Here is a 23198-nt window from a genome sequence, read left to right as displayed (position 1 = left end):
TGATCGCTATGAATCTACTCAAGCATATGAGGCAGTTGGAATGAGAATGTACTCATGAGCTCATATATTTGAATGTTTGGTCCTCAGTTGATAGAACTGTTTGGTAAAGATGAGAAGTTGTGGCCTTGTGGGAGGAGGTGTGCCACTCAGGGTAGACTTTGAAGTTCAAAAGCCAATACCAAGCCCAGTCTCTTCCTTTCTCCCTCCCTCCCTCTCTTCCTCCCTCCCTCCTTACCTTCCTTCCCTCCTTCACTCTCCTTTCTCTGCCTCCATCTTGTGAATCAGATGTAATCTCACTGCCCCAGCACAGTGTCTAGTTGCCTATGGCCATGCTCCCCACCATGATGAACATGGACCAACCCTCTGAAAGTATAAGCAAGCCCCCAATTAACTGCTTCCTTTTTTTAAAAAAAGATTTATTTATTTATTATGTATACAGAAGAGGGTGCCTTCTCATTACAGATGGTTGTGAGCCACCATATGGGTGCTGGGAATTGAACTCAGGACCTCTGGAAGAGCAGTCAGTGCTCTTAACCTCTGAGCCATCTCTCCAGCCCAAACAGCTTTCTTTTAGAAGTTGCCTTCATTATGTTGTCTATTCACAGCAATGGAACAGTAACTAAGACAGCATCTCTGGAGCTTATGTCTTTCTTGCCCTCTGGGTGGTAAGAGGTCCCAAGATATTGTCCTCTGAGCACCCATCCTACCCTGGCATTCAGTAATCCCTGCATGTCACTGGCCAAAGCAAGGAGGCAAGGTGTCCAGTGTTCTGATGTCTAAAGGCACACAAGGAGGGCAGTGTTCAAGGCTTTCTCAAGGTTAAGAACCAGAGCTAGCTGTGAAGGACACAGTCAGAGCCACTACCATGGATTGCTGTGTCTCTGTGGGACATCTCTCACCATCCTATCAGTTTATATAGGATGTTGTCTTGACGGACTTACCTCTTTTTTTTCATTTTTTTTTTTTCTGAGACAGGGTTTTTCTGTGTATCCCTTGGCCTGGAACTCACTCTGTAGACCAGGCTGGCCTTGAACTCACAGAAATCTGCCTGCCTCTGACTTCTGAGTGCTGAGATCAAAGGCATGTCAAAGGCATGTGTCACCACTACCTGGCTTGGACTTACCTTTTAAGTGTTAAATATGTTAAGCATTTCTCAGAATTCTAATTAATTAAGTTAGTAAGTAATTCTGAGATATGGTCTTACTATGTGTGTAACCCTGACTGACCTGGAACTGACAGAGATCTACCTGCCTCTGTGTTCCACCCCTTTCTGTTTTTTTTTTTCTCTCTATGTAGTCTTGGCTGATCTCAAACTTTATATGAGGACTAGGCTGGCCTTGAACTCACATAGATCGGCCTGTCTCTGTCTCCTAAATGCTGGGATTAAAGGCCACCATACAGGAACTGCCTCTGCCTCTTGAGTGCTGGGATCAAAAGCTCTTTTTTTTTTAAAAAAACTATATTTTCTTAGAAAAGAAATTTTCATGCAACAAAATCTATAAATAAATGTATTTATTTCATACATCACTGTCCTCTTTCAAAGGTTCCTTTTTACCCCAAGATTTAAAAAAATTTTTTTCTCCCCTCAGTTTAAAGAGAGCTTTGAAGAAGAAAATATTTCTGGCATTTGATCACCCATCTGCAGAACTATTGGCCCATTCCCAAATATCTACTACTCACAAAAAATAGGGAACATGTGTCTAGACACCCTCATAGGTCCATCGTCACTGGGTCAGCTCCCTCTAAGACCACTCTGGGAGGACTAACATGGAAGGTGGGGAGGAAGGAGAAAATGTGAGCCTGAACAAGAAAATCCTCCTGGGTCAGACATCCCAGCTGTCAGGGCCCCACCTAGTGATACAGGAGGAGGAGGAGGCCTAGTGAGCTTAGGGGAAGTCTGGTTCCTCGTTAGGATATAGCAGTTAAGCCAGGTCACTGGGGTGGGGTTGGGGGGTAGAGGGTGGGGCATGGGGCTTTACACCTGAGCCAGTAGGTGAGCTTGCTAGGGATTTAAGTTCAGTTTTCACTGAAGCCGTGCCCTTCCTGGCATGCTGAGAGCGGCCTGTCTCATACACAAGGCAGTCGGAACTCTTGACCGCTGCTTCCCTGCCCGTCTCTGTTGGAGGCGCTGAGCCAGGATGCTGCCCGTCCTGGGAGGCACACAAAGGTAAGATGGTATCGCTGTGGGTGGTCGGCATTGGGGGGTAACTTGCTTTCCTTCTAGAGTAGTTCAAGAAGCTGACAAAATATATTGATGGCTTTTTTGTCTTTAAAAGGAACTTGGCTTGGGTTTGGGGAAATCAGTGCTGAGATTTCCTTGAAATCAATCTTTTTAGATTTTGTTTCAACCTTTTAATTTCCTGTCAACTTGTGGTTAAAGCAAGCACTCAGCCATAGAATTATACCCAGGCCCTGTTTCCCTTGGCGCAGGAGAGCATTTTGTAGTTTGGGAAGCCCATGCATGAGAAAGCTGTATCCCAAGCACAGAGGTATTGAACTTACCTGGGTTATTTGAGCTGAAGATTTTGGTGGGGAGGCACTGGGGTCAGGGACTTACTGGCTTGGTTCAGTGACTTCTGTCCTGCCCCATGGCTGGGTCCCTGTTTTGTAAGAATGTCTGGACTGCGAGCCTCTGACAGTGTTACCCTAGTTCACAGTCATCGGGAGAAGGTTGGCCTCTGTTCTGAATCTTGTAACCCTCCTTTACATGGATATTGCAGGCATATTGTAAAGAAGAGGTTTCCTAGTTACTGTGGGGTGCGGCACAAACCTCTGCAATATCAGGGTAACGTTTAGCTTAGGGGCATTCCAGGTACCTGTTGCCTCCTGGGACCCTAGTCTGATGGTGGAAGGCCTTGAAAACCTGTGCTTCTAGAGTGTTGAGTCCAGGGGAAGTCCCTTCAGGGACAGAGCTGCCCAGGGTGGCCTGTGTGACCTTGTGAATGGTATGTATCTCCATGGGGGGTTGATGTGACCATGGAGTCTGTGTGTCCTTGTGGTCAGCTGTCACCATTCAAGACCGGCTATTGGATCCCAGTCTGGGGGCTGTCTTTGCAGAGGAGTGGGTAAAGTAAGGGAGGTTGGCTACAATTTGCCACGTGTGGCCACGTGAGGGCGGGATGAGAAGTGAGACTGAGTGTGGTGGCAGATGCCCGTTGGGTGACTAACTTCTCCTGGGGAGACACAATATACATGTTTACTCATTCTAGATATGGAGCCTACGCCAGACCAAAGTATGGACACCACCAAAGTTCAACTTGGTGAACCAATGGGTTTTATAGGGGTTACAGGAATTTATTACAGGAATATGGGTGAGAGTTTACTTACAGGAGCAGAAATGACCCAAAGACAACTCTATCACCAAAGCCCACCCCAGCATGGGTGACAGCTCACAATGCTGGGAACCTGGAGCACACTGCACAGCCTGCAGGCAGCTCAACAGTTTGGAGCGTGTCCTTTCCAGGAATCATAGAAAAGCTTGGCTTGTGATTCACACAGCCCCTGGAGCTCAATGGCTAGTTCCCAAGTAGATGTTCTATGGTTTTGTTTGTGGAGGTCACCTGACGTATTGTAGACCTGTGTCCGTAGAAGCTGGCTGGCTGGGAGCTAAATGACCCCTCCTCCAGGGCACAGCCAGGTCTGGGAGGCAGGGGAGACATGGAGGAGAGGGTGGTATGGGACCCACTGTGATAGGAAAGACAATCCTTGGAGTTCCCATGTCATTTGTGGAGCAACCACCCATTGCAAGAATTACAGAAAGAGGATTTCAGAGACTGTTAACTACTGTCCACGGATCTACCTGCCTACCTTTTAGAAGATGTTCGTGTGTGGCACATGAAACTCACTCGTCCAGGGATGCCCATCCTTCTGGGTCACTGTCCAGTGTGACACATGCTCTGGGTCTCCAGGTTGTCCTAGGTTGTCTACCTCCTATACTGGTGGGTATAGGTCAGGTTATCCATTGACTAGTATGGCAGGGTCCCCTGGGGCTGACAGTTTGTCTTTGATAGACTGAAGGTAGAGTAGAGCTGTCACAGTTGGGAAAAGCATAGGTCTGGGCATCTGGGAAGGTGTGTGGTGCACACATTTGTTTTTTTGAGACAGGATTTCTCTGTGTAGCTTTGTAGCCTGTCCTGGATCTCGCTCTCTAGACCAGGCTGGCCTCGAACTCACAGAGATCCGCCTGCCTCTGCCTCCTGAGTGCTGGGATTAAAAGTGTGTGCCACCACCACCCCGCCAGGTGCACACATTCTTACAAGTGGCTTTGCTTCTTGCCTGTCTGCCTAGGTATCTCAGACTGTACGGGGTTTCCCACCGGAGCATCTAGGTGGGCCAGACTGGAAGAACTGTGCAAGTTTTCTCATACTCCCAGGATCACGAATCCTTTGCTGCTTCTGGGAGTTTGTTGCATAGTATTTGGCCACCAGCAGGGGCTAGTCCACTGGGCTGTGCAGGCAGATGCTGTGACTACTGTTTCTCTCTAAATTATGTTGGGATCTATGGGAGGATATGGCCTCAGTCTTTCACAGCTTCTCCAGTAAAGGCAAGGTGGGGTGGGGTGGCAGGACCAGGTGCTTGGGTAAAAAGACCTAACAATTAGGCCTGGAGTCATTCCCCGTAAAGTGTTGTTTGTCCTGGTAGCTCACCAGAGTCTGACAGCCACACTGGGAAAGAGAACTGGAACATTCCCCTGGAGAAGGGAACTGGAACATTCTGGGGACTGTCTTCTCCAGGAAGCAAGTGCCTCACCTGCCTCCCTCCTCTGTCCCATCTAACCTACTTATTAAGATCACCCAAGCTTGACTTGGGTGATTAAGCAGCAGATAAGGTGACATCTCTGATGTTCAGATGGGCTCTGTACATTCTTTGATAGTTGAGGCAACTGGATGACAAGATCCCTTTGTACTGGCATCTGTGACCATTTCCAGCGGGCCAGAGGAGGGGTGGGTTTCGTGGTCCCCATTGCCATGTTCTCATCTTGGTGGAAACCTCTTGATTCTAAGAGCTGGTTGAGACACTCAAGGTGTGGAAGAAGTGGACTTGGAGGGCTTGAGAGGACACCTGAGGGACCAGGTTCTAGGCAAAGACCTTAGGTTATGTTCTCCATCTAAGGGTAGAACAGACAAAGGCCTGGGACTGTCTTGGGGTGGAATGCTTGGGAGTTATGGGAAATGTGCCCCCACATATCCATGTTCTTTTGGGGTTGGATTTCAAGACAAGGTTTCTCTGTGTAACAGTCCTGGCTGTCCGGGAATTTGCTTTGTAGACCAGGCTGGCCTTGAACTCAGAGATCTTCCTGCCTCTGCCTCCTGAGTGTTGGGAGTAAAGCTGTGGGCCACCACCGCTCTGCTCACAGTTGAAAGCTTGTCAATTATCTGAGAAAGAAGGAAAGAATTCCTTTCACTTTTTGCACATAAGAATCAAGATTTATTTTAAAAATCTAGGTTCCTGTTTGTCCTCATGCAGAAGAACTGGGCTAGGTTCTGGGTCTTGGACTATGGCCTCCTAGCCCCCAGCTCAGGCGTGGAGGGTGTGTGGAAGGTTGTGGGCTGTGCTGAAGCAGGGACAGGTGGTGGACTTGGTGCCCTCTTCAGCTTGTGATTTGGGAGCCCCGGACCTTGTGCTGTCCCCGTAAAGGCTCATTCCTGGCAAACCGTAAGACAGATGGTTAGTGGGTGCTGCAATTTTATGAATCTGAGAGGAGACCAGTAAAAGGCCACATGTTTGAGGAAGGATTTCTGCGTGGAAGAACACAGCAGTGGCCGGGAAGAGTAGAAGGTGAGCCGTCCTCTGGCTGTGCTCCTCACTGTCCTTCTCAGGTGGAGGTCACACTCTAACCACGTTAAACTGTCAGACCCCATGCAGCCACCTTCCCAGGGAGTGCTAAGCACAATGACACAGGAAGCTGTTGACTTGAGGCGGTGCCTAGGTTGGTCTTGGGCGGACTCATTCCCTCTAACTCCGTGAGGAGTCTTCGGTGGAGACTCCACAACCTCACTGCTGCTTCCTGCTCTTCGGCCGCTTCTGTGTCCACACTGCTCCTCCGGGAGAGAGAGGACCCTGGAGCTGAGGCTATCTGACCATGTTGGTCCCCTGCAGCTGTGATGTCTGTTCAGTTCCTGCATCCCGTCGAGGCACCGAGGCACCTCCTCAGGGGAGCGCCCGGGCTCTTTGTCTGTACAGACTTCCTGGGAGTGTTGGGTGACACTGGGACATGGCTGACACACAGAGGTGACATGTCCGTCCCATCCTGGCTAGGGTAGAACTTGGAATGGCACAGTGAGGTGGCGGTGGGTAGTGGCGCCACACTGGGGTCCTAAGGGGGTTTTTGTGCTGTTTGGTACAGGTACAGTAGATAATGTCATTATGGGATGCACACATCTGTCATAGCTTGTGTCTTTGGGAGCCACACTGTGGGTGTGGAAGACAGGAGACAAATATGACTGGAAGACACTCAGTTAATGGCTGTAGTCTCTGAGTTAGACGTGTAGGTGTAGCCTCAAGAGGGTTTCTGCTATATATGGAGCCCCAGCTTTATGTATGCAGAAGGCCTGGAAGATCTGGATGGTTTTCTAATACTCTACTGCAGGGGTGTCCTGGGCCAGAGTGGCTGTGCCTCATGTGGTGGCTCTGTGTCTTGGGTAGACACGGCCTATGAATAGGACCCAGCAGAGGTCTGCCCTCTGGGCAGCTCTGGCACTAGCATTTCACTGTGGCTTGGCTTGAAGCAGAGCCGCAGCAAAGCCACAGCAAATCCTCTGAAATGCTTCTGCTTCCGCTTCAGCAGGTGGATTGCCAGCACGCTCCCTCCCTGTCCCAAGATATCCACTTGCCAGTCAGCTGCCTGATGTAGCCCCTCCCATACGGGGAGGCCTAAGCAAGAGCAGTCCTTTCGGTGCTTTGGAAGCTAGAGACTGTGAGAGGAAGTGTGTCTGTGTGTGTGTGTGTGTGTGTGTGTGTGTGTGTGTGTGTGTGTATGTGTTCCTGGGGAAGGATCTCTCCCAGGCTTGAAGACAGCAACTCTGTGTGTGTTTGTGTGTGTGTGTGTGTGTGTGTGTGTGTGTGTGTGTGTGTGTGTGTGTGTGTTCCTGGGGAAGGATCTCTCCCGGGCTTGAAGACAGCAACTGTGTGTGTGTGTGTGTGTGTGTGTGTGTGTGTGTGTGTGTGTGTGTTCCTGGGGAAGGATCTCTCCTGGGCTTGAAGACAGCAACTCTCTTTGTCCTCACAGGATAGGGTTCGGTGAGGAGAGAGGAAGCAAACTCTGTACCTGTCTTATCAGGACACTAATTCCAATCTTCCCATTCGTGTTCGTAATAGTGTTCTTAACTATCACTTTCCAATGCCTATCTCAAACTGCTTTCCTATCAGGGACTGGGGCCTTAGCATGGGGCTCAGTCCATGCATCTACCCTACAACCTCCCCCTGCAGCCCTCTCCCTCAGGGGCTGGGGAGGGCCTGTAAGGCCCCAGCTGTAGGTGCTCCAGGTTCTGAGATGAGCAGGCCTGTGTGCCCTGCTCCGGGCTTGCAGGTTGCTACAGGGCTCCTGGCTGAGCCGTGGGTGGGGCTGTGTATCCAAGTGGCACTAAAGCTGGTACTGCCCACAGGTTCTTCCAGGTGGTACTCTTGTTGCTGGTGCTGGTTGTGTTCCTGATGCTTGGCTTCCTGCATGTGGACTTCAGACTGCTCACACCGTAAGTCCTGTGCAGGTGCCACATGCACTGGGATGCAGTTCTCGTCCCCCTGTGACCCCAAGAGCAGTGCTGAGACCCCATCCTGCCTAAGAATACCAGCACTCACTTCCCCACTGAGTGTCAGTGCCCTCTCTGGGAGAAAGTGGTGAGCTATGCTTGTCCTGGGCCTGTCTCCTGCAATGATGAGCCCACTGGGAAGGCTTCTGAGGAAGCTCTGGGGAGCAGGCCTGGCCTGGCCAGCCTGGCCTGGGAAGAGGACTGAGCAGGGCTGGGTTTGTAGGAGGTGCCTTGGGAAGGCTACCTTCTGGCCTACAGAAATGGGCCTGGCTTCTAGCATGGCTTCCGGGTGGTGAAGTCAGGATTCAATTCCTTTGTCACTAGGCCCCAGAGCACACTCTCTGCTGCCTGCTAGGACTGCATCATCCCGAGAGTTTACATCTATGTCCACTTGTACAACCAATTGCCTCCCAGGCCAAGGATTCCCCAGGGTTCTGGGAGGGTCTTATTTTCCTGTCCTTCATGCATCCTCTGGTTGGATTTGTATGATGGGGAGGGGTAAATTGTCCTCTGAGAAAACACACTGTCCCGAGGTCCACTGGATCCTGCCTTGTCAATCTTATTGGCCTACATTAACACAAAAAGGTGCAGCCTGGAGAGATGGCTCAGGGTTCAAATCCCAGCACCCACATAGCAGCTCACAACTGTTTGTAACTCAAGTGCCCGTGAATCTGACTGCCCCACACAGACGTACATGCAAATCAAACACCAATGCACATTAAAAAGAAAGAAAGGAAGAAAGAAAGAAAGAAAGAAAGAAAGGAAGGAAGGAAGGAAGAAAGAAAGAAAAGATGCTCTGTGACCCAGGCCATCTGAGTGCATCCCAGCATTTGTTAGGCCGGCTGACCTTGTCTGAGGTCACTGGGCCACTGCCACACCTGGGAGACAGAGAGCAGGTTTTGGGGGCTAGGGGAATGCTTGGGGTCTGGGCTTGAGTCTATGGCTTACATGAGAACAGAAAGTGCAGCTGTGGACATCTTGCTGCAAGGGGAAAATCCTATCTGTCACAGAAAATCCCCCTGGATCGCAGGATTGCCGAGTGGTGGAGCTGGTGTGGGGACACAGCACCGGCAGATAGTGAGAGGAGATGGTATAGGGACCCCAGGTTGAGGGGTGCTACTTGGGGGATGCTGTTGGGGGTGTGTGGCCCCTTTATTGATGGCGGCCTGCACTGTCTCTCCTAGTCTGCTCAGGGATGAGGCCCAGGAACCACCAGTCACCAACATCATGTTCCTCAAGACGCATAAGACAGCCAGCACTACAATACTCAACCTCCTCTACCGCTTTTCAGAATCTCACAGCCTGTCTGTAGCGCTGCCCAAGGGCTCTAGCTTCCATCTGGGTTACCCCTGGCTTTTTGTGACTCGGTATGTGGAGGGCATGGAGCAGGACGGCCACCTGAATCATCACTTCAACATCATGTGCAACCACCTGAGGTTCAACTTTCCTGAGGTGTGAAAGATGGAGGTGGGGAAATGGGTGGTTGTTTGTAAATATGGTGCTTACAGGGGTGCCGTGGGGTGGTGTGGGGTGGGGTGGGGTGGTTAGGGTGGGGTGGGGTGGTTAGGGTGGGGTGGGGTGTAGAGTCAGTGGAGGAGTGGTTTGAAGTTGTGGTGTTGGAGAGCCCTGCCTGTAGACCCTGCCAGGCCGCTCTCTTCAAGTCACCAGGGTGTAAGATGAATTGCTAAATGGTCTTATTAATAAAAAACCTGGAGCCAGACATTAGGGTGAGAACTGAGAGATCAGAGGAACAGAACAAGTCACAACCAACCTCACCTTACCAACTCCTCGGCCTCCACAGAGAGCTACTTCCTGTATACTCAGGCCTATACACCTTTCTGTGCCCTGCCATCTTACTTCCTCTCTCTGCCCAGCTTAATCACTTCCTCTTTCCGCCAACCTCTATCACTTCCTGTCTGTATAAACCTCCAGACCTCTATGGTTAACTAGTGCTGGGCTCAAAGGCGTGTGCCACCAGCCTGGCTTTGTACTCAGTGTGGCCTTGAACTTACAGAGATCTGGATGAATCTCTGCCTCCTGAATGCTAGGATTAGAGGTGTGTGCTACCACTGCCTAACCTCTATGTTTAATATAGTGGCTGGCTTTTTCCTCTGATCCCCAGATAAGCTTTATTGGGGTGCACAAATAAAATATCACATTTTCCCTTTTTTTGTCTAAAATAAAAAAGTTATAACTAATATAAGAAAAACTATATACAATAAGTACTATAACTATATACAATATATACAGGCAATAAATACATCAGCAATGTCTAGTCCATTTGCATTTGACAAATTCAGAGAAAATGTTCCATTATCTATTCTATCTTTGTGAATCCAAAGGCTTGTATTTGATTTACCTTCTATCCTTATTTGCTTTACCAAAACTACCTTTTGATGTCTTTCAAACTTATACACTTTACACCTCTTTAGTGAGTTTCTTTTCTGAAATTGTTAACAAAGAAAACTATAACTATCTAATCTTCAACTCCCTCAAAGACCTGAGAAGGAATAATATTCCCTAGTTAAACAGGAAGTGCAAACAAGTGACTTCCAAAAAATGTGAGTTATGACAGAAACAGCCAGCTGCCTGGACAGTCACCCGAGGTTTCTCTGCAATGTTGGGGCACCCATCTTTGGCTCAGAGGCTTAGTATATCTGACAGACTCATCTGTGAAGCAGGATTTTCTAAAGAGCCTTCCTACCCTGTCTTGGCAAGGACTGGGAGTCCTTTCTTTTGTGTCCTGCTTGTCTATTTTGGACAGCATACTGTCAGCAGTCCATGTGAGGGCACTTTCTTGCCCAGTGGCTAACTTTTGCCACAAAGAAAGTAAACTTCATGTGGAATTTCTTCAATGCCCACCATCTTCTCTGAAGTAGATTGGCGCTACCAGGAGCAGACATGTCTCATAGTCATGAAAAAACAAGAAAAAAATCTATGTTATTAAAACATCTTAAATGCCATATTCTGTTGATCTCTGAAGTGTTTGAAGACAACCTGTCTATCTAAAATATATCTCTATTTGACCTTGAAAACACACCTAATATGACTACAAGTTTGGTTGTAATGACTACTAACTTTCATTTCTTTATATCCTAATTAGTTGGTAATAATAACTTTCAAGGACTAGCAATTTGCACTACATTGTTAAATGAACTGTATAAGTACAATACCTTGAACAAGATTAGAAGTATATGTACAGTATTTTCTAACAAAATCAATCTCAAATTTGTATCAATATACAAAATTTGTATACAATATACAAAAAGCCAATTCAATGTAAAATATTTAAAACTAGTAGTTGCTTTCTAAAAGTAGATTCAATAATCTACCCTTTTTATCTTATCATATCCATATTCTCTGTTTTTTCTTTTCAGAATATACCCTTTATTCTATCATTTATGTATTTTTTTCAGACTAGATTCAATAATCTACCTCTTATCTATATCCTCTTTTTTTTTTTTCCAGACAAGAACCTTGAATCTAATTTCCTTTGTTTAACTTTTTTCCTGACTATTAACACCAAAGGCCTGTAATTGCTCTTGGCATGAGACTCTGTCTTCTTGAAGGCATCCCAACCCTCTCTCACATCCCGGCGTCTCTGGTTCTGGAAGACCATACTGAGCTTTTGTTGCCCTGGACCCTTTGCGCTTGCTCCTGTGGTGTACGAAGGAGCTGGGACAGGTGGGAGGCGGGGCCTCTGTGGGCAGCTGCATAGTCCATCTAACAGGGGACTCTCAATGTCCCACCTGCTCCTTCTCCAAATAGGTGCAGAAAGTCATGCCCAATGACACTTTCTACTTTTCCATCCTACGGAACCCAGTTTCCCAACTGGAGTCTGCCTTCATCTACTACAAGGACTATGCGCCTGCCTTCCAGAGAGTCAAGAGCCTGGACCAATTCCTGGCAGATCCGTGGAGGTACTACAATGTCAGTGAGGGCCTGAACAATGTCTATGCGAGAAACAACATGTGGTTTGACTTTGGCTTCGACAACAACGCGAGGGCTGAAGTGGACTATGTTCGCACGTGCCTCGCAGAGGCGGAGCGCCGGTTCCACCTGGTGCTCATTGCGGACCACTTTGATGAGTCCATGGTGCTGCTGCGCAGACAGCTGCGCTGGCAGCTGGATGACGTGGTATCCTTCAAGCTGAATGCACGCAGCCAGCGTTCCGTCTCGCGCTTGACGCAGGAGAGCCAGGAGCGGGCCAAGCACTGGTGTGAGCTGGACTGGCAGCTCTACCAGCACTTCAACCGCACATTTTGGGCCCATCTGCACGCCGAGGTGAGCCCGCACCAGCTCAGGGAAGAGCTGGAGCAGCTGCGGGCCAGGCGTCGTGAGCTCACCAACCTGTGTCTTCAGGACCCCGAGCCCAAGAACAAGACACAGATAAAAGACCGGAATCTGCGCCCCTACCAGTCTGGAAATGCTGAAATTCTGGGCTACAGCCTTAGGCATGATCTGGACAACACTACACTGCGCATCTGTCAGAGGATGGCGATGCCAGAGCTCCAGTATATGGCCCACTTGTACTCGTTACAGTTTCCCAACGAGCCTCCCAAGAACATCCCATTCCAGAAATAGTAGAGGTTCAGCTAAGTGACCCTTTCTCCCCAGGCTTCCCTGTGAGCCCTAGACTTTGCCAACCTACCTTTCCAAAGTGAAAAACAGAGTGAAACCTGTGTATAGAGACCCACGCACCCCCAGCTCTGGGAGGAGGGCCCTACACTTGAGACAACAGGCACAGCTGGACCATAGCTGAACCCACCCGTTGTAGAGACATGTCCTGGACAGGCGAGAATGCTAGGACCCTTTAATTATCTGTCCACAAGGAGTCAGTCTAAACAACCCATCAGGTGACCACCAGCCTTGGAGAGCACAGGGACTTAGGCAGGTGGGCCTGGCCATCCATGAAGAGATTCAGAACAGCTCCCAGGGGTTTTCCAGCCTCATGGATTCAGCACTGGTCCCAGAGGAGCCATGCCTGTATAGGGTACACAGTTCCAAGTGGGGCCCAGGGGAGATGGGGTGAATAGGCAGCCTCCCATCTTTGGCTTTATTAAGTACGGTGTAGACTGAGAAATTGGAAAGTTGCTGGTTGGACTGAACACGGCTGGGTCCACTTTATAGCTTCCCAGGGGACGGTCCTGAGGGAGAAAGTGCCTGATTTGACAAAAGTGCTCAGAAATTCTCAGATCTCTTTAGTTGCCTTGGAAACCATGTTGTATATAGTCTTTGGGATTTTTTTTTTTTTTGTGCCTCTCTTTTCCATTCATGGGAAGATACTAAGGCCCCAGCCCCCAGTTCTGGCAGGACGAGGAACTTGGTTACTTGGGGGTCTTAACATCAGGTAGCCTGGGAAAAGCAAGGTGTCTGGGGTCCTGGAGAAGTTGCCGCTGTCACATACATACTCAGCCCAGAGCCTCAGTGTGAGCCATGTCTGTTGAGCCTGAGTGGAGGCTTTCCCTCTGTGCCAGAACCCCCAGCTCTGCGCAAGAGGGCCCATGCTCCTCTGGACAGCAATTTCATAGGGGCACTTTAGGAAAAGTGATTGTCAGTGAGTTTAGAGATGGTACAATGAATGAGCTGATCAATCCAAAAAGAAGAGTGTGAATTGAAGAACGGCTTTCCCAAACTGAACAGAGCTAGTCAAGAATGCCAGACGTGGTGGCGCACGCCTTTAATCCCAGCATTGGGGAGGCAGAGGCAAGCAGATCTCTGAGTTCACGGCCAGCCTGTTCTACATAGTGAGTGCCAGGACATGCAGGGCTGCAAAACAAGATCCTGTCTCAAAACAAAACAAAACAGAAAACCACAGACAAACAAAAATACCCTACCAAACAAACAAAACCCAAACCAAAAGCAAACCTCTGAATTGAGATGAAATTACTCTTAATAACTTGGCTCTGGAAGAGTAGGAAGTGCTTTTCTTAGCCTCTGAGCCATCCCTCTGGCTCCTCAATTAGAGCTTTCCATTATTAGTGGACTTCATTCTTTTTCTTTTTGTCAGTTGTGGAGATTGATCCCAGGACCTCAAGTGAGCTGGGTAAGTGCTCTAACACTGAGCCATGTCCGTAACCCTGAAACCTTAAGTTCTAGGAATTATTCAGAAAGAAAGCAACATTCAGTTGTTTCTTTCTTTCATATAGAAAGAAACAGTTGAATGTATATATGACATATATGTATATGTGACAATTGAATATATGTGCGTGTGTGAGCAATTCATGTAAATATTTTGTTTATTGGAACACATGCTTTCTCTCAGGAAAAAAAATGTTCTTTATGTAGAATAGGATATATTTGTTGGTAGACACACATACACATACAGTACTTAGAATATAAGAAGCCAAGAGTGCCGGGCGGTGGTGGCTCACGCCTTTAATCCCAGCACTCGGGTGGCAGAGCCAGGCGGATCTCTGTGAGTTCGAGGCCAGCCTGGACTACCAAGTGAGTTCCAGGAAAGGCGCAAAGCTACAAAGAGAAACCCTGTCTCAAAAAACCAAAAAAAAAAAAAGAAGCCAAGAGTACTTGAATTACAGTCAGCAACGGATCATTTTAATGTACTTAGGAATGACTCATGAGTTTCTACAACTTAATAAAAATTTCATAAACATGGATCCCATTTCATTCATACATTATTTTTTACAACCATACCTAGATTACACATGAAAATTAAGTTACTAGACAAGCAAAATAATAATTTATTTCTTATTAAAGACCCCACCCAAGGTCTAATCATTGTTCTAATACACAGGACGCAATAATGGGCACCCCCTGCACTTTAATCTATATTTATTCCATTCGCACAAAAACACAGTTCTCACCTCAAGGGGATAAGAAATAGTTTATTTTGGAGCCAAATGTGAGTGATCGTGGCCCAGGACATCAATATAGATGACCTTGAATCCCTGCTCCTACCTGATAACAGTCTGACCAAGTTTTCACAGTAGTGTAACAAAGAAAGTCATAAATGAAGGCACTTTAAAAATACATCAGCGGGAGTGCTAGGAAGGCAGGTTCCAGAAAAGCGAGGCAATCTCTGCTCTAGCCTCAGATGATGTCTGATGACGTTCTGAGCCTTTGTAGTGAGGAAGCCAGGGGTCTGTTTTAGCACATCCCTGCAGGTTTTACCTCTTAGTCACAAGGATGTTAGATCAGATACAGAGGTGGGCAAGAAGTGGATAATTGGCCTGCCTGTGCTGGCCAGTTTTATGTCAGCTTGACACAAGCTAGAGTCATCTGAGAGGAGAGAACCTCAACTGAGGAAATGCCTCCATAAGATCAGGGTGTAGGGAAGCCTGTAGGGCATTTTCTTAATTAGTGATGGATGAGGGAGGGCCCGGTCCATGGTGGGTGGTGCCATCCCTGGTCTGGAGGCCCTGGATTCTATATAAAGCAGGCTGAGCAAGCCAGGGGGAGCAAGTCAGTAAGCAGCACTCCTCCATGGCCTCTGCATCAGCTCCTGGTCCAGCTTCTCATGCCATTTGAGTTCTTGCCTGGGCTTCCCTGAATGGACTGCGACTCAGGATGTGCAAGCCAGATAAACCATTTCCTCCCCAGCTCTTTTTTGGGTCACAGTGTTTCATCACAGCAGCAACAACCCTGATTATTACAGGGGACGAAGATAGCTCAGGATAAGCCGCAGCATCCCAACCTCTCCGCGACAGATTCTAACCAGTTAGTCGGCCTTGGATACGGCTCTCTCCAGAAACTCGTTCACAAGTCCTTCTCTTTGCCAACCATCACATTTTGCACGTCTAGGGGCCACATAGCTTTGATGTCTCACACCCCTAGGATCTGATGTAGAGGAAGCTGAGTGGTAGACAGGAGGGCAGGCTTCGGGACAGAGGAATAGCAGGGAAAGCCACTAAGCAAGAACTGGATTATAGCATTAGAACCTACTAGTTATTTTGACCCAGTTCTGGTTTAAAAAAAAAAACTATTTATCTGGCCTAATGTGTGAAATATAATAAGAATAACATAACAAAAATTAAAATAATCAGGAACACTGCCTGGCTTAATGGAGTGAAGGTAGCAGATAAGGGAAATAGGCATTTTAAACAACCAAAATTTACATATTTTAAAACTAGATTAATGAGAGACTTCGAAGACTTCTGTGACAACCCCAAACCCGCCCCAAAAATCCAGAGAAGAAGTTACTGAAGAGAGTCCTTTAAAAACTGTGACAAAGATGCTGAGGGGTGGCTCTTCACAGTTGGTGACTTCCGGCAGACAGTGGGGAAGGACCCCGTTTTCTTTAAGGGCTTGGACCCTGGGACTTTGACCATGCTCCAGTGACTATAAGAGCAATACAAATTGGACTCGGTATTTTGGTTTTTTTGGGGGGCGGGTGCTCAAGGGTGGTAAGATGTACCAGGCAGGAATGGGAATCAGGTGTGATCAGGTGCGTTGTATGAAATTCCCAAATTATTAATAAAAATATTATGTTTGGAAAAAACTCTAGATTGAGTATGTGTTTCCTCTTGTATTTACAATTATTTATACTCTACAAACCATTTATATTTAGAGTATTAAAAATACCTTTTAATTTTAGTTTTTCTTTTGACCGGTTTGATCTAGTTATAACTTCATTGAAGTGGCTTCCTCTAATTCTTTTTTCTTTTCTTTTCTTTCTTTTTTTTTTTTTTTTTGGTTTTTCGAGACAGGGTTTCTCTGTAGTTTTGCGCTTTTCCTGGAACTCACTTGGTAGCCCAGGCTGGCCTCGAACTCACAGAGATCTGCCTGGCTCTGCCTCCCGAGTGCTGGGATTAAAGGCGTGCGCCACCACCGCCCGGCTCTTTTTTTTTTTTTTTTTTTTTAAGAGAAGGGCACTGTCTCACTGTGTATCCCTGACTGGCCTAGAACTCACTGTGTGGACCAGACTGGCCTCAAACTCACCTAGATCCACATGTCTCTGCCTTCCAGGTGCTGGGGAAAAGGTGTGTGCCGCCACACCTGGCTTAAACTTAAATTCTTAAGAAAGATTAATCTTTAGTATCTAAGTTATCAAAATTCTTATTTGTGGACTGACTTGGTAAGACTTTATTTTAAAACTTAGTATTGTACAAGGTTTCAATTTGGGAAAGTAAGTGAAAAAAAGTCACAGAAGAAATTAGAGAATATAGTGTTCTTTTAAAAAATTCTAGCAAGATTGTCTTTTCTTGTGCACTTTTGTTATTACTAAGAACAGTGATAGAAAAAGAGATCAGCCCTGCTATAAATCAGAATTTATAGGCCTTGTAGACATAATCTTTTTGTTTGTTTGTTTTTTGAGACAGGGTTTCTCCATGTAGCCCTAGCTGTTCTGAAACTTGCTCTGTAGAACAAGTTGGCATTGAACTCACAGAGACCCACCTGTCTCTGCCTCCTGAATGCTGGGAAAGACATGCACCACCACCATCTGGCTCATAACCAAATCTTATTGATTATTTTAATAATTATAAAATGAAATGAGATTCTATTATGAATTAGCATAGTATTCATTTCCTTTTTACTAGGAGAATACAATTATATTTTAATGATTTTTTAATCCAACTAATTGTGCTATAGGATACCTTAAATATTCATTTAATCAAGAAACATCTGCCTTTAAAGGTATAAAATATCACGAGTGTTGTTATTTTTGGAAACTGACATCTTTTGTATAATTTGTATGAGAAGAATTAACTTACATTTTTAGATTTCTGTATTAGTTGGCTTTGTTGTTGTTGCTGCTGCTTTGATAAAACACTGACCCAAACCAATCTCTTGGAGGAAGGGTTTATTTGGCTGATGCTTCCATGTCACAGTCCATCATCGAGGGACACCAAGGCAGGAGCTTGAAGCACAAACCATGGAAGAATGCTGCTTTGGGGCTTGATTTTGCTTGCCCTGGCTTGCTCTATTACCTTTCTTATGCTGGCAAACTCACCTTCCTAAGGATGGCACCTCCACAGTGAGCTAGGCCCTTCTACATCAACTAGCAATCATGAAGGTTGTCTTATGTTGTTGAGAAATTACCAAATGAATCGGTCATTCATCTATGAAATGAAAGGCTAATGTCAAAGCATTTACTAATGTGGACAAAGCTCATTGAAAGAACCTATCATTTGGTAACCTACAACACACACTCATGTGTGTGTGTGTGTGTGTGTGTGTGTGTGTGTGTGTGTATATATATATATATATATATATATATATATATATATATATATATATAAATTCTAATCACAAAGCTTTCTTGCTGCTTTTCAGAATGCTTTCCTGAAGTCATTGACATGCTAGTTTTAAGGAAAATATGTTTGAAAAGTGGTTGTGGGTTGCTCTTAAGGGCAAGGATGGAAGAGGAAGTGGGGGATGGAGGGAACCAGGAAGAAAGATTGCTTTTCATTTTATAATCTCCTAGAGTATGCTGTGGAATAATCCTTCTCTACACCGTGAAGATGTGTTACTCTCTTTGTTAATAAAGAACTGACTGTCCAATAGCTAGACAGGATTTGGGGGGCAGAGAGAACACTGGGAAGAGGAGGGGTGGAGTTAAGGGAGTCACAGAGAGATGCCATGAGATGCAGAGCAAGCTGCATGGGCAGTGTGTAGATGAGGTAAGTGAGCCTTAGAGCAGCACATAAGTTAATAGAAATGGGCTAAGTTATGAGCTAGTTAGTAAGAAGCCTAAGCTATCAGTTGAGCATTTATAATTAATAATACATCTCATTGTGGTTATTTGGGAGTGACTGGTGGGACAGAGCGGACGGGCGTTCATGATGAAAACTCTGCCTATAAATGGTGTTCCAATGTGGGGCACCTACATCCACGTAAGACCTGAGAAAGCTTAAAAAAAAGTTCTAAACACACAAAATGGAGCCAAATGTAGCTTCTTAGTCTTGTGTTTCTCATGCCAGCTGCAGTACAGAGATGCGTCTCCCAGCAGCTGCTTGTGGGATGGAGCCAGCTTCCAGCTGCCATTTGTTAGCACCATTCACTAAGCTGAGCAGTACTGGTGTCTGACATAACAATTTAAGATTTGTCTCATATGATAAAAAAAATACAGATGCTCAGTAAATACAGATCCACATGAAAAGAACCTCTAAATGGGCTACAATGTGTTTAAAAATATGCACAGGCTTGGGAAAGAAAAGAAAAAAGAGATATATAGTCATCGATTTAAAAATAGTTTAAAAATAATAAAGTCCTTAAAAAAGAATAAAGTAATAAAAAATAAGCTACATAAAGATGGGAAATACACAGAGAGTCTGAATCCTGTATGTTATTGTGTTGTCTTTGAATTTTTGACTGCTTATGAAGGATCAATAGCTGCTGAGAGACATTGGATTATGAAAGTTGCTAGATTAAACCAGCCTATATATTTTAAAAATATCTTGACTTCAAAATGGAAGTCAAAAGGTGTGTTGCTTTGGGGAAGAGGTTATGCTTTTATTTCCACAGGAAATAAGAGGCTGTGAATTCATTCCAGGTTGATATGGATCAGGTTTAATTGAGGAAGATCCCCTGAAAATCCTGGCTACAGACATAAAAAAATAAACCTAGGAAAACTGCAAAACATGTGACGTATATTTTACCTGCTCAAACATAAAACAGAAAATCATCTTTGGCTAACTTGTGTATAACACATATTCCATACTTGTGTTAATGCAGATATGTATGTTACCTTTAAAAGTTTATTTTCAGAACAAGAGAACCAGATACCAATAAAAATGAATGGCCCAGGTGATCCAGCATCTCAAAATGTCTCTGTTACAGCTTCTTCAGAGTTTTGTATCCAGAACAACTTCAAGGCTGCTCACTGAGATGATCCAGCCTCACAGACTACCCCAGCCAAGACTTAATCATTATGTTGATTTTCTCAAGGTTCCCCAAAAGATTCTAACACCCACAGACAACAGGAAACAGTCTAGAGAAAACAGTGCCCACATTCCCAAAAGATGGGTTATGGATATTTGTTATCATTTAAAGTGGGTTGGTTACAAGTTGTTAATGGTCATAGTCGGGAAAAAAAGTTAAACAAAAGAGTTAAATTCAAAGATCTCTTTCTAAAGAAAAAAATGGAGATATGATAGGAATGTTAGGAAAAAAGGGTAGATTATTGAATCTGCTTTAATCCAAAAAACAGCTATTAATCTTAAAGTATTTTACAATTGTATGGATTTTGGGACAAACCAGGGCAAAGGCTATCTGCCTAGTGAAAAAGAGCCTGAGCCAGATCATCCTGGCAAAACAAAGCTCTACCTAAATAATTTGAATTCCCAGGCAGGGTTTGTGTGATTTTCTTTGGTCTTGGGAAACAGATAAAATACTAAAGCCTGAGAAGATGGTTCCTATTGTCAGACTTTCTTTTTGACCACCAGCCCCCAAATAATGACATGAGATTTATTGTTAATTATGAAAGCTTGGCCTTTAGCTTAGTCTTGTTTCCAACTAGCTCATATAACTTAACCTGTTTCTATTAATTTACATTCTGTCACATAGCTCTTTATCTCTCCTCCACTCTGTACATCTGACTCCCTTTCCGTCTCACTGGCAAAACCCCCTCCCCACTCCTGCCAGATTCTAACACAGAGTTCCTATCTTTGCCCAGAAGTCCTGCCTATTCTCTCCTGCCTAGCTATTGGCTGTTTAGCTCTTTATTAAACCAATCAGAAGACACCCCAGGCAGATAAGGCAAAACAGAGACACATATTCACAGTGTATAAAAAGATTATCCCACAACAGGTTCCCTTCCCAGGGCTTCTGTTGGATGTGCTATGGTCCCTTTGTTAGCAATGGTAAAGTAGGAGACACAGCCCATAGTTTCCTCCAGCAGAATTCTGAGTTCTCTTACTCTTCAGGGAGCTCCACTCAGGTAAAGCAGAACTGTTGATGTCCCTGAAGAAAAACCCTTCATGAGGAGCCAGTTTGAAGGAGAACTGGAGTTTATAAGGCAGAAAGTTTAGTGCAGTGTTGTGGATTATTAGTTTAAGATACAAAGATGTGCTGCATTTTTTAATGTCGCATTTGTTTAATTCTGTAAAGCTGTGTTACTTTGCCTGCCTAAAACATCTAATTGATCTAATAAAGAGTTGAGAGGCCAATAGCTAAGTAGGAGAAGGATAGGTGGGGCTGGCAGGCAGAAAGAATAAATAGGAGGAGAAATCTAGACTTGAAAGAAAATAGGGAGGAGTGAGAAAAGGAGAAGGAGAGGAGGGTCCAGCCACCCAGCCAGCCACAGTGTAAGAAGGAAAGCAAGATATATAGAATAAAGAGATGTAAAATCTCAGAGGCAAAATGTAGTTAAATGGGATAATTTAAGTTAGAAAAGCCAGCTAGAAACAAGCCAAGCTAAGGCTGGGCATTCATAAGTAAGAATAAGACTCTGTGTATTTATTTGTGAGCTAGGTGGTGGGCCCCAAAGAGTAAAGTAAAAAAAAAAATCAAATCAAAACAAACAAACAAACCCCCCCCCCCACAGAATAGTATGAATGTAAGTTCCACAAGAAAGAAGAAAGCATCTACACCCTCTGTTGAATCTTCTACAAAGCTGATGAACAGATTAGGGTCATCGACTGTGGAGAGGTTTGAATGTTGTGGCTTCAGAGCCTCGTCACAGTTTATCTTGGCCCGTCTTTAGCTTCCTTATTGTTCATCTCTGTCTAATCTAATATCCTGTGACTAACAGGTAAGACCCTTTGGAATGTTTTAACAGACCGCTGGCTTTGACCAACACAGAGGCTCAGAGTGTCATCAGATAGCCTTTTAAGCCTATAGAAGAGATTTCCTCACTTTGCTCTAACTTGCTTACCTAATGTTTCTATCAATGTATTTGAAAAGTGCCATAATATTGCTGCCTGGAGGGCCAGCCTCTGGCAGCCCAGGGTATGCAAAAAAGAAAAATCCACAAATGTGACAAGGGCTAGACTTTTTTTTTTATCTGAGGGATAATAAAGAAACACATGCTTTCTGATGGTAAGTTTCTCTTTTATTTCATCTTAAAAAATCTCTTTCTGAAAAATCTCTCTCTTTCTCCACACAGCTACACATCTCTCCACACGGCTACATCTCTCTTCTCCACAGCTTTCCTACACAGTTCTCCTCTACATAGCTACACATCTCTCTTCTACACATCTCTATACAGCTCTCTCTCAGAAAAAAATTCTGAGCAGATATATGAGTTACATTTTCAGGGCCACATAGCATTTCTTGAGTAAACAATAAGAAACAGAGCCATTCTGGTAACACATGAGAAATCCACACAGTTTCTCTCAAGCTAGAGATGTCATACTGACCAGGAATGGTGAGTAACATGGCAACTCCTGGCTATCAGCCAAGTTCCTTGATATGCAGTCTGTGAAGCAAGCACATATCTCTGAGTGGTCAGTGTTCCCTGACAGAGAGTGACATTGAAATTCAGGACCTAAACAATAAACAGTTAGTGAGGTTAGAAGTTCATGCATAGAGTCAATCGCTGCAAGGAGTTTTTCTACTAAAGTTGCTTCATGGCTGACTTTGGTTCAATAAACAGACACGTGTGAAGAGAGAGCTGCTGTGTAGAGAAGACTGTGTGGGGAGAGGTGTAGCTGTGTAAGAGAGAGCTGTGTAGAAGAGGGATGTGTAGCTGTGTAGGAGAGATGTGTGGAGAGAGATGTAACTGTGTGGAAAGATGTGTAACTGTGAAAGAGAGCTGCTGTGTAGAGAGAACTGTATAGAGAGAGCTGCTGTGTAGAGAGAGCTGTGTAGAGAGAGATATGTAGCTGTGTAGAGACAGATTTTCAGAGAGAGATTTTCAGAAAGAGATTTTCAAGATGAAGTAAAATAGTAAATCACTATCAGAAAGTGTGCGTTTCTTTACCCCTCAGATAGAAAAAATTTAGATCTCACCACATTTGTGGATTTTTTTTTTCGCATACCCTGGGTGCTGCTGGAGGTTGGTCCTCCAGGCATCAATATCTGGCTGTGTCGACCTGTTGAATATTAGTTGTCATCTGCTGTATATTCTTAGTTGCCTCCGGCAACATAATTTATGACTTTTTTTTGTACTGTCACTCTAAAAGTTTTATCAAACTATTATCACATTGTAATATGCAGTTTGGGGTACCCTAAATCTGTGTTTCAGGCATGGTCACTCATATTTGTCTTCAAGATAAACTAAGTCTTCTTCAAAAGTTTTTTATTTTATGTGTAGGTGTTTTACCTGCATGCATGTCTATGCATACACTTATGTACCTGGTGTCTGAGGAGGTCAGAAGAGGATGTGGAATCCCATTGGACTAGAGTTATAGATGGTTGTTAGCTGCCATGTGGGTGCCCTCAGGGTTCTCTGGGAGAGCAGCCAGTACTATTAACTGCTAATTCATCTTTCCAGCCCCAAACTATGTCATTTAAGGTGAAAATTGTGAGTTTTGTATTGATGATTATTACACCTGAAGAATTATCCACTTTGCCCCTGAAGGATCACCTGGATGAGAGCGAGGTACTGGC

The 23198-nt window shown here is 45.2% G+C and overlaps 1 protein-coding gene across 1 annotated transcript; it reads left to right on the top strand.

The window, feature by feature from the left end:
* The first annotated feature begins 2138 nt into the window (after positions 1–2138).
* On the top strand, positions 2139–12332 carry Gal3st2 (galactose-3-O-sulfotransferase 2). The gene is made up of 4 exons (XM_052749324.1): positions 2139–2167; positions 7605–7691; positions 8933–9200; positions 11517–12332. Exons 1-4 carry the CDS (start codon positions 2139–2141, stop codon positions 12330–12332), a joined length of 1200 nt encoding a protein of 399 aa, XP_052605284.1.
* The last annotated feature ends 10866 nt before the right edge of the window (positions 12333–23198 follow it).

Source organism: Peromyscus californicus, unplaced genomic scaffold, assembly GCF_007827085.1.
Source record: "Peromyscus californicus insignis strain IS unplaced genomic scaffold, ASM782708v3 Scaffold_21__1_contigs__length_65335640, whole genome shotgun sequence".
NCBI classification, from domain to species: Eukaryota; Metazoa; Chordata; class Mammalia; order Rodentia; family Cricetidae; genus Peromyscus; species Peromyscus californicus.
The sequence above is the reverse complement of the archived record's forward strand: the minus strand, read 5'-3'. Positions and strand labels throughout refer to the sequence as shown.

Coding starts and splice junctions, on each gene's coding strand:
- Gal3st2 (XM_052749324.1), top strand. CDS start 2,139: ATGCTGCCCGTCCTGGGAGGCACACAAAG. Junction 2,168..7,604: donor GTCCTGGGAGGCACACAAAG/GTAAGATGGTAT, acceptor TACTGCCCACAG/GTTCTTCCAGGTGGTACTCT. Junction 7,692..8,932: donor GACTTCAGACTGCTCACACC/GTAAGTCCTGTG, acceptor TGTCTCTCCTAG/TCTGCTCAGGGATGAGGCCC.